Source organism: Bufo gargarizans, chromosome 2, assembly GCF_014858855.1.
Source record: "Bufo gargarizans isolate SCDJY-AF-19 chromosome 2, ASM1485885v1, whole genome shotgun sequence".
Taxonomy (NCBI): domain Eukaryota; kingdom Metazoa; phylum Chordata; class Amphibia; order Anura; family Bufonidae; genus Bufo; species Bufo gargarizans.
This window is the reverse complement of record NC_058081.1, coordinates 220,077,083-220,089,433: the sequence shown is the minus strand read 5'-3', so window position 1 is coordinate 220,089,433 and position 12,351 is coordinate 220,077,083. Positions and strand designations below refer to the sequence as shown.

At 41.8% G+C, this 12,351-nt stretch overlaps 1 protein-coding gene across 2 annotated transcripts in view; it reads left to right on the top strand.

The window, feature by feature from the left end:
* Positions 1-7,225, top strand: part of PRKCQ (protein kinase C theta) — a 147,320-nt gene extending 140,095 nt beyond the window's left edge. For both annotated transcript variants that reach the window (XM_044280027.1, XM_044280028.1), the window contains 2 exons: positions 4,446-4,574; positions 5,140-7,225. In XM_044280027.1, coding sequence (XP_044135962.1) covers positions 4,446-4,574; positions 5,140-5,295 — 285 coding nt within the window. In that variant the 3' untranslated portion in view covers positions 5,296-7,225. The remainder of the gene's footprint in view (positions 1-4,445; positions 4,575-5,139) is intronic.
* The last annotated feature ends 5,126 nt before the right edge of the window (positions 7,226-12,351 follow it).

Genomic DNA, 12,351 nt, shown 5'->3' with positions numbered 1-12,351 from the left:
GAAAGAAGAACATGCATGATGCACTCTCTCTCTCCGCGCTGCTGAGAACTGAATCAGAACAGGCCCATAGATTTCCATGGAGCCCGTCTCATGCAGCGTGGAAAGAGAAAGTTTTTTTTTTTAAGTTAGTGACCCTTTAAATATTTCATGAGCAATGTGATGGAACAGCAGATCTTGTAGGCTCTTGAAGAATTTTAACATATAATCAAATGTAGGAAGGTGAGATTTCTATAACAACAACCTTCTTGGAAGTAACTTCAACTCTTCTTTTACTTTTCACTTTGAAACTAGTCCCTGAAAATACTGGGTGACCCTTTAAAAGCCTCTACTACTCTGATATTTCAACAGCAGGGACCTGAATTGTATCAGTCTAGTCGGTTGTACTTGGCACGGTTCCATTGCCAGAAAGAAGCTACTTTAATATTGGCCACCACTGAGGCCACTTTCACACAGTAAATACTTGGTCAGTATTTTAATACAAATAAACACATAATTTACAGAATTTGTAAGCCAAAACCATGAATAAAACCTACAGAGGAACAGTATAACGAAAATATTTGAACCTCTTCTGTGCAACCCACTCCCGGTTTTGGCTTACAAATACTGATAAAAAAATACTGACCAAATACTGACTGTGTGAAAGTGGTATAATCAGTGCTGTAATCTAGAGAATGCTTTTATTGGTGGTTGCTTGAAACAAGGACACATGCATTCAGAATTTTTTATGAGCTACCCCCAGGAGTTCTGGACAGAACCATTTTGAGGGTATATCTTTTTCAAAGCATGCACTAAAAGGTATTAGTTAAATATCGACAAAGTGGTTAACCATTCCAATAGTGTTGACTTTGAAAAGTTATGGCTTTATCAGTTATATGGCTGTGTAAGGATCTTACTTTTTTAAGGAGCAATCCTAGGTTCTAATTAGTGCTGGCAAATAGTCGTTGTTTGGAAGTCCCTTTCAGAATATGCAAGAATGCCATCTGCATGGTAGTCAATAGGTGGAATTTACCATGACCTTTTCACCAGTTTTCTGACTTCATTCACGTAAAGATGTAGTGATTCTTAGGGCTTTTTGAATCGATTACACCACCTTTTTTTTTAAAACTGGATGGTGAATGGGGCCTTCTGCAACCCAACAGATATACTATAATTTACAACAGAAACTGTTGTAATCTCTTGCGGGCAGGGTTCTCTACCCGTCTGTACCAGTATGTTAATAGTTTGTTTATTTTATTTTTATATTTGTGTAACCCCGTCTGGATGTACAGCACCATGGAATTAATGGCACTTTCAAATAAATAATAATATAATATTAACAAATCACAATATAACTATAATATAATATAATTCAAATCAATTTAATTATATTATAATAATATAAATATAATTAATATACTACAATATAATACATTTTCTTTTATCATCAAACACAGAAGCATTTACACATAATGAAGATATGATCTTATTTTCATCTACATATAATATTATATATAGTTATATAGATATATCGTTTTGCGGGAAAAGATTCAATACAACCTGTAATTTATACATTTATATGTTTGTTTTTTCTACTTCCTGTGAAGAGCTATCGGTACAGGGAGGAGGTGTTATCAGATTACATTGTGTGTATAAATGTGGCAGAGATAGCTGTCAGTCACTGATAACACCTCCTCCCTGTACCGATAGGAAGTGGAAAACGCAAAGATATAAATGTATGAATTACAGGTTTTATGGACTCTTTTCCCATAAGGCTCCATTCACAGGTCCGCAAATGGGTCCGCATCTGTTCTGCAATTTAGCGGAACGGGTGCAGACCCATTCTCTATGGGGACACAAAAGATGCGGACAGCACACAGTGTGCTGTCCGCATCCGCATTTCTGTGCAGCGCCCCGAACTTCCAGGCTTCGGCCCCGAACTTCTGGGGCACGGCTCCGCAAAAAAATATAACATGTCCTATTCTTGTCCGCAATTGCGGAGAAGAATAGGCAGTTCTATGGGGGGTGCCGGCCGGGTGTATAGCGGATCTGCAATTTGTGGATCCACAATACACTACGGACGTGTGAATGGACCCTTAACCTATATAGCAATGTCTGCAGACTACTCTGTATTTTGTGGTGAGAAGTCCTCTTTAAGCTGACTGGCATGCTCTATGGCTACTATATGTAGGACCTGGTTTAATAGTGATTCTGGTGCTATACAGTCCTGCAAAGGGGTAATATCAGCTTGTGTGTTGCCAGGATTAATGCAAAGTGTCTTCTAGAAATAAAACAGATCCTCTTTTTGCTACAGGAGATAGTCCATTCACTTACAAGAAATATGAGTACAAGAAAATGCCATCATTTAGTGGAGCATATTGGCTTTGAAATTATTGAAATGCACGTCAGACTTGGCAGGAGTATAATTAATTGATAGCTAATATATTTCATGCAACCTTAGACAGATAATTAAAAGCCACTATTCAGGTGCTCTTCTAAGGAGAATAGAATAATAATGAGTTTTAGGCAGAGAATACGTGACTCAAGTCTGGCTGACATCTCCACTGTATTTTACTCCAGCAGGCTGTTCAGCCATGCAGAATATATTTTTGCGGTGAGATATAAATGTTTCCTTTTCATAGAATATAAAGTAATTTATGGTGATCTGCTCCCTGACACTTAATAAAATATTTACTAGCTTGTGCATATTAGCAGTGCTCCAGTTTTTAGACGTAATAGGCCTTAGGATGAACTCACAAGACTGTGCGACGTTTAGTGGATCCCCAGTTTTCAGTCCACAACACGAGCACGACCGTCCCAAGGTCATTTGAATGCACTCTTATTGAGTACCTATCATAATATTTTTTTCAGCTAGTAGCACACAGTAGTGTTAGAGTCCTATGGCCACGGGGACAACCTAGGACTAGACCACCCCCACACTGAAACCCAAAAGTATTATGCCCCCATTCACACTTTCTGCATCCCCTTACAGTCAGGCTGTGCAAGGTGACAAATAAAAGACCCTACCTAAGAAGTGCCTCTGCCACATCACTGTATATTTCACATAGTAATATTGCTTCTTCAACGTGCCACCCTGCATGGCCCAGATGAGCTATAGCTCCTCCCTGGTCTAAAGTATACCTGTCATTGTGCCACCCTGTGGCCTCCTCCTGATGCTGCTTCCACCCCCACACTGTCATTGTGAACTCTGTGGCCTCCTCCTGATGCTGCTGCCAGCAACAGACTCTGTCATTGGGCCACCCTGTGGCCTCCTCCTGATGCTGCTTCCACCCCCACACTGTCATTGTGAACTCTGTGGCCTCCTCCTGATGCTGCTGCCAGCTCCAGACTCTGTCATTGGGCCACCCTGTGGCCTCCTCCTGATGCTGCTTCCACCCCCACACTGTCATTGTGAACTCTGTGGCCTCCTCCTGATGCTGCTGCCAGCTCCAGACTCTGTCATTGGGCCTTTCGGCCTGGCTGACATCACTATTTATTTGACCCTTCTTCTGATCTGTCAGAAGGAAGGAAAAATGAGATGCCCAACGGATCCTGTCTATGTAACAGCTGTAAGGCCTGCATAACATGGTCCCTATTTTGCAACAGAATTGGCTTATGATTTTAACATATATGTTATAACGGATTTTAACATATATGTTAAACATAGGACAAAAACATGATGTGAACACAGCCTTAGGCGCTTTGGTAACAACTGTCGCTGGAGAGGTAGAACTGATGGGGAAGTTTTCCTTCGGAACAGGCATTTTCTCTCACCGACTGTCTGTAATAACTGTTGTCTGGGTTAAAATTGTATATATTTGCGTGGGGAGGGGGATTTATATTGGTAAATTTGGTCTTCTACAGTCTACAGATGGCTATATCCCAGCTTTCCTAGGTCAGTGGAAGTAAAATCTGCCTAGATATGATACTATTGGGGAGTAAGGAGTATACAGTATTTAGCAGTCCCTATTACAGCTCCACATAATCACATAAGTAAGACAGATGTGTAAATTAAAAAGAAACAGGCCTCTGTCCTAAAGGGGTTGTCTCTTCAGAGATTACTCACTTTAGTTTGCATTAGTCATGGTGATCAGCTAACTACCGTGGGTGCTAATCCCTGCACCCCCGATGAACAGCTAATTTTGCCTGGAAAAATGAAGCTGCATGAAAAATCTAGCATTAAATAGTGAAAAGCTCACCTGTATAATACAAGGACAGCTCAAGTCTGCCAGAAGAGGAACCTCTTTAATTCAGCGTCCTTCCATTCTGGCTCATACATGGTGGGTCCCAAGCCCCTTCTATAATGTCCAAATGCATTATACAATATCTAAAAACAGTATATAGACAGTGTTTCTTTTCATGTGACAGTCCATTTAAGTAAGGTAAACATATTCAAATGTTCTTCATTGTAGTTAAGAGGAAATGCGCTAACCATACTTCCACATATTGATCGTATGTGCAATTTTCAGCTCTTTGTCAGAGAACCAGAAAGAAGACTTGGAATCAAAGGCAACATTCGTCAGCACTGCTTCTTCCTAAAGATAGACTGGGAGAGACTGGAAAAGAGGGAAATAGAGCCTCCATTTAAACCTAAAGTGGTAAGGAACAGATCTTACTCTTATGTATGGATCACCTCTATGTACAATGTAGATCACTGGTCCTGTCATTCAGGAGTCAGTACTCCTTTAAATTTATTCTAGTGCTCATCACACTGAGCATAGTGATTAGAGATGAGCGAATTTCATACCTAGAAATTCGTTCACGCTTCGTTTGCTGGTAAAAGCAGAATTCCGTTATTCCATTACCACGGACCATAACACAATTCTATGACGGAAAGCATAACGAAATGCCTTTAGAGGAACCATTATGCAGGCCATAGACTTCTATTATGACGGAATGAATAACGGAATGCCTCTAAAGGCATTCCGTTATGAATTCCATCATAGAATTGCGTTATGGCCCCTGGTAACGGAATCCATAACACAATTCTGCTTTTACAACCAAACAAAGTGTGAATGAATTTCATAACATGAAATTCGCTCATCTCTAATAGTGATCTGAGCAACTTCACATTTTTTTATCTTTAGTGATTATTATTTATTTAATAGATTCTAAAAATATTATTAAATATTGTTTGTTCATAATATTTTCTTCCCTCCCCAGAAATCTGCAAATGACTGCAGCAACTTTGACAAAGAATTTTTGATTGAGAGAGCCAGAATTTCAAGTACAGACAGAACATTGATCAATAGCATGGACCAGAATATGTTCAACAACTTTTCATATGTGAATCCAAAAATGGAGGCAATTGTCTGCTGAGATGATGTAATTTCCAAATGATAATACATTTTAAATGAATTTGCAAGAAAGCATTTCTGCCCCCAAATAAAAACTGGAAAAAAAACTCATATTCTGCTAGGACGTCACATAACATTGTGAGCGTGCCTTCAGAAATCCCAATTTATATGAAAGGCTAATAGATGAGTGTTAGATAGTAGAAAAGAAATGGTATTGGTTGTATGCTGATCATCTGAAGACAATCTAAAGTGTGTAGGGAGCCCCCGACTCAACCCAACAGATGATCGGGGAGAAGGATCGGGTATATCAATGTATCGCTGAAGTTTCTGGCATTCGCTTTTTCTTTTCTCCCAGTGAAAACACATACACGTTCTACCAAGCCGATCAGGTAAGTCTATGGAGCAGTAGGGAGAGATACAATAGCTGTGGGTTGAAATAGCATTTGGCTGACAGCTATAGGAAGGTGTATGGGCAGCTGTAGCAGTGAAGGGATGCAGATGTGTAAATAGTTATCAATATGCTATTTCCCTATTCATCTTTCTGTGAATGTGTTTGTAAATTAATAGAAAAGATGCATGTACTTAACATAGTTTTTTATGTTAATGTTTTAGTAATTGTGATATTATATTAAATGCATTTAATCCTTTGCACCATATACCTCATGTTATCTACATAGGAAATCCTAATATACATGTATGCAGTCGGAGACTGGACAGCATTGAAATGTATTTCACCATTGGTGCTGCTTGTGCAGCTTCACAAAGACCCTTTAGGCAGAGGCAGACTGGCCCTCGACCCTAAAGGTAAATTTCCCAGTGGGCCGAGGGGGCTGCCTGAGCCCTCCTTATTGCCGCTGGGTACATAATGATTGTTTCAGTGGTAATTAATGCTGGGAGCATCAGGTACTTATTTATCTGTCCGACGTCCGCAGGTGCCCATCTGAATTCAATTGTACAGCTGTCCTCAGGACAATGATACGGCTGAATTCTGTGGTAGGATATGGGAGCCCATGGCTCTTTGTCCTGTTATTTACCCTCATTGGCCACCGGCAACTATACGAGGCACAGGGACACAGGCGTCTCAGGCCGCAGGCTGAAAGAGGTCTGTGGCCTGCACTGGAGAGGATGGCTTGGAATGGGACTCAAGTATTTTTTTCTTCTTTCCTTGGCTACTTAGGGGGCATACCATTGGGGCTACTATAGGAGTCATTACTAGGGGCAGTCCAGGCAGCATGCTGAAGGCTTCGCTGTGGCCTGCATTACACCTGCTAAGCCCCCTGCACCATTTCTTAGAGACAACTGGAGGAGAACAGAGGACAGTGACAGCTACTTATGGCCACCACAGAGGGACAGCTCCTGGGGAGGTATTTGTGCAGCACTGTGGTTTTTAGTTCTGCTGAGGCAGTATTTTGTGCTGCACTGTGGTATTGCTGACCCCACTATTGCTCCTCCCTGTAATTTTGTTGGCCCTGCTTACTTATCTTGCCCACCTTATGTCAGTTTGGACCCATGTACAACATGGGGGCCACTTTTAGTTTTTTTCCAGGGCCACTTCAAGTATCCTGTCCATCCTTGCCTTTTAGGCATGGGATACTCAAACCACATGGCATCAAGGTTCTCTTCACTCAAAATTACTGATAGATTGTGACCCATCAGATGAAGATTTGACCAGAAAGTCATGGTAAAGAAGCACAATGATGATTAGTTAAAGGGGTTGTGTCACTTCAGCAAGAGGCATTCATCATGTAGCGTTAATATAAACCACTTACTAATGTATTATGATTGTCCATATTGCCTCATTTGCTGGCTAGATAAAAAAAAATCGAATTATACACTGCTCGTTTCCATGGTTACAACCACCCTGCAATCCAGCAGTGGTGGCCGTGCCTGCACACTATAGGAAAGCGCTGGCTTCTCTGGTAGCTGGAACTGTGGGATTGCACATAGGCTAGTGCTTTATCCTATAGTGTGCAAGCACGACCACCACTGATGGATTGCAGGGTGGTCGTAACCATGGAAACGAGCAATGTATAATATGATGGAAAAATAAATCCAACCAGTAAAAGAGGCAATATGGGTAATAACTAGTGTTGAGCGCGAATATTCGAATTACGAATTTTAATCGCGAATATCGGCACTTCGATAATTCGCAAATATTTTGAATATAGTGCTATATATTCGTTTTTCGAAAATTGTTCATTTTTTCCATCTGAACACGATTCCCCCTTGCTTCTTGCTTCTGGGCCAATGACGTCATTGGCCCACAAGCAGCTTTAGCAGGGAGGAATCATAACTTCAGATGGAAAAAAATTACGAATATTCTAAAAAACAAATAAATAGCACTATTGCTATGTATTTGTTTTTTTTAGAATATTCTTCAATCACGATAGTGCTATATATTCGTTATTTACAATATTCGTCATTTTTTTCCATCTGAAGGGAACAGGACTATTCGCTGTTGTGAGATCGTGAAAACTCAGATCCGATGTTATATTCTAACCCCGAGACGTTCCCATAGTGATGGGGACGCTCCATGCGCACGGCAACGGGCACTGACTGGAGCGGGCTGAAATCCTAGGGAGCCTGGACAGATAAGAACTGTTTATTTGGGAACCAGACACCCTAAGCAGGGAGGAATCATGTGAAAAATGACGAATATTCTAAAAACTAATATATAGCAATATATTCAATATATTGCTATATATTTGTTTTCTTCGAATATTCGCGAATATATATGACGAAAATTCTACAAAATATTCGTCAAATATCGCGAATTCGAATATAGCCCCTGCCGCTCATCACTAGTGATAACAATACATTAGTAACTTTCTCTACATGATGAATGATATTCGCTGAAGTGACACAACCAATTTAATAAGCAGCAACTGTCCCACAACCTTCTTGCGCAGGAGCCCTTACTGTCTATGTCTGCTCATAAGTGATATAAGTGAATGCCTACATCTGATCCTGGGGCTATGTGAAGGTTGTCCTGTAGCCTATTTTAGCATATAATGCCCAATGGAATTAGGAACAAATGTATTTTTAAATAGCAGTCGTACTGTATGTGTACATGTATATATTGAGGTATTTGAAATGTGTTTTTTTTTTTTTTGTAAATGAGACTTATTGATACATACAGTATATAACATAGTAAATGTTCAGAAACCTGAAGAAAGGAGTTGTAAACCAAACACTCAAACTGTGTTATTGCAGTAATCCTTTTGCCGTTAGAATGCATGAATAAACTATTAGAAACTTTTACCTAGTGGAGCACTGTAATTATTATCATTCTACATAAAACCTACATATAACACAAGTACAGCCTTAAACTTCACAATGGTGAAGTAGCTGGCTTACAGTATGCAGAGGGGAAGACTAGACATAGACTCTACAGGGAAGTTTCTTGGTGGGCCGCCCAAGCCCTCCTTACACCACCGGCCAGGTACATAACAATCTGTTGCTATCAGCATTAATGAACGCTAGGAGCATCAGGTACTTATGCAGGTGGCCTCATGAATTCAAGTCCTCAGGACGGTGATGCAGTTGAATAGTGCAGTATGGGCGGCAGTATTTTGTGCTGAACTGTGGTATTTGGTTCTGCTGAGGCGGCATTTTGTGCTGCACTACAGTATTGCTGGCCCAGTCTAGTTCAGTTGTCCCTGCCTACTTGTATTGCCCCACTTTCTTTCAGTTTGGACCCACCTACAATATAGGGCTACTTTTAGTTTTTTTTCTGTCCCCAGTCTGCCCTTTCTTAAATAGCAATATAAGTCATGTGCAGTAATCTATACAGTAACCCACATTTCACTTGCTCAGCATACACTCATAGTAAGAGACATCCAGCTTACCATCTGCTTGTTAATGGAGCTTTTCTTTAAGAATGACCATAGTTGAACAGATGACTATATTTTTTACATCGGTGGCACAAATGCTTAATGGTTACAAACACATGAGGCAATGCACTTTCTGCAGGTCACACTTGGTGGTGCAAAACATATGGCTGTACTTGTTCTTTTGTTCACTGATTCAGGGGACCTTGCGATATTCCACAAGCCCGCTGAGAGTCATTTTATGCCTGAAGTGGCTGTCACCGTCCAGCTTTCTTATATGGACCTGTTATCACCTTCAGGAGTCCCAATGTGTAGCTTCCACTCAGACACACCATCACTTGCTCCGATAATTCCTGCACTACATGAAGGCATAGAACACCTAGGAAAAGGTCTTTAACCTCTTCACTAGTCTACAAGACAATTGTGTATTAACCTCTCTACTACTTTAGACAATCAAAAAAAATTACAATAACCACTACACAACCATGGAGAGAGGCATTTAACCCCTCCACCACCCTAGACCACAAGGGAAATAGGAATTAATCCCTCCACGTTTCAACAGCAGGGGAGCAAGCATCAATTCCTCCACTACCCTAGAATACCAGGAACATGCACTTATCCTACTACTAGCCTAGAGCACCAGGTAAGCAGGTGTTATCCTAATACCTCCTGACATTTGGATCCCAAATTAAAAGACATTTTAAGCCTATCTTCACTCTGCATAGGAATTCTCCAACATCAGCTGGAAATGGCTCTGCTGCATAAATTTGCACATGCACCATTCATTTTGAGTTCAGGTTTGTGGGACAGTCCTGTGAAAAACAATACTATTGGCAGGCTTGATTTAATCCCACTAATCAGATACTTATCCCCGATCCTGTGGACAAGATTTAAGATAAGTTTGTATCAGGGCCGTCTTTAATATTGATTGGACCCTGGGCAAAAATTTACTTGGGCCCCCTGGATCCCGCCTTCCCACACCTTAGCAGGTAATCACGCCCTCTACCACAACACACACCAAAAAAATCCACACATCTGGTAGAGTCCAGTGAATGACTGTAAATACTTCCAGCTCTGAAGACTCCAGCGGCTCAGGATCAGTGTTCTGGGCTGGAAGTGGGCACCGCTCTGCAGGAAGGAGACCAGGGCTCGGCTCACCCTAGTGTTACAGTGCACCCCAGCACCCCACAGTATGCAGTATAGCACTCTATAGTATACAGCACGACACAGTATGCAAGCAGTATAGCACCCTATAGTATACAGCACCTCACAGTATGCAAGCAGTATAGCACCCTATAGTATACAGCACCCCACAGTATGCAAGCAGTATAGCACCCTATAGTATACAGCACCCCACAGTATGCAGTATAGCACCCTATAGTATACAGCACCCCACAGTATGCAGTATAGCACCCTATAGTGTACAGCACCCCATAGTATACAGCACCCCACAGTATACAGCATCCCATAATATACAGTATACAGCACCCCACAGTATATAGTAGAGCAGCATAGCACCCCACAGTATACAGCACCCAACAGTATACAGTAGAACAGTATACCACACCGCAGTATACAGTAACCCACAGTATACAGCACCCCGTACTATAAAGTATACAGCACCTCACAGTATACAGTAGAGTAGTATAGCACCCCACAATATACAGCACCCCACAGTATACAGCACCTCATACTATACAGTATACAGCACCTCACAGTATACAGTAGAGCAGTATAGTACCCCACACTATACAGCACCCCATTCAGCCTGGGCCGAATACTGAACAGCGCGAGATTTACACTGCAGACACAGCCGGCGGGAGGAGCGCAGCGCTGCCTGGCCCTGTCAATCAAGAAAAGAAGGGTGTGAAAATATGTGGGCAAACGGAGCCTCTAGGAGCAGGTGCAACGCCTCCCTGCTCCTAAAGGCTTTAGGCAGTGAGATGGCACTAATATAGTTATGTTCAGCTGACATTAGTACATCGTTAATGTCAGCCAGCTTAATACCCATTTTTCAGGTAACAGAAACCCTTTAAAAACTCCACCTTGTATACACAGTGATAGTTGTGCACACGCAGAACTGCAGATGCCATTTCTTAGGAAACATCCTTGCATTCAGTAGGTTTTCAACAAGTGGTTAAAATGAACTCTTGAGGATAAATTAGAATTATATGCAGCTGATATGCAGCTGATATGCTACTCTTCTTGGTCAATGCAATATCCTCCCATACCATGGTGATGCACTGGATTTATCCCTGCTGCTCCACAAATGTTAACAAAATATAGATTTTGGGAGTATATTGACTGATTGACAAAACAGCAGAGTCATCAGCAACATACAGCTTTACAGACACTGCTGTGAGGTGAGGGACAAGAGCTCAGACACCAACACCTACCTAAACCATAGGCCAGACTAGCATTAAGCCTATATCAAAGTGGACACCTATATCCAACCTATTGCCATCCAACCAGCCAGCATACCTCCTCATCTGGTGCCAGAGAAACTGTACTTTGCACTTAATACTGCTGGATGTGCCACAAGTTATATTTTGCACTAAATAAAGAGACTGTTATATGTTTACTTCTGGAATGATTCTTAAAATGACTCTTTGTCACTGCACCAAACCCCAGGGAGCAACACCATATCAGGGCCACTACCACTCCCGTTCTCTGTACCGGCTCCTCAGGGGCTCACTGCACTGAGTGTACATTACATTAAAGCACTTACCATGACATTACAAACCATTTGCAGATACTGGGGTACTGCACACGCAAAAAAACACTCGATCCCTCACGCAACCATCCCCCATACACAACATATAGGACCCCTCACACCCCTCCCAACAAACAGGACCCCTCACACCCTTCCCCCAATCACAACCCACCTGCACAGCACAGACACAGCTTCTCACTGAGCAATACTTACAGAGCGCCCACGATTTGCAGCTTCTTCTGCTTCATTGGAAGGAAGGAGGATGTGATATCTGCTATCCTGATCTTCTCCATTTCTCCTCTCCCTCCCAGTCTGCTGTCAGGCTGAGGGTGGGACTTCCTGTGACTGGGGAAATGTTGGGCCTTTAACTGCTCAGAAAGCTGCTTCTTAATAGGTAAAGGCGGATGGCGTATTTGCAGTCCGACTGCCTGACATCATGGCTAGCACTGATTGGCTGAGGTTCAGCCAAATTAGCCAATCAGTGTTTGGCTTAGGTTTACGATCAGTCTCCTGGCCCCAGGAAGCAGGTTAGTAT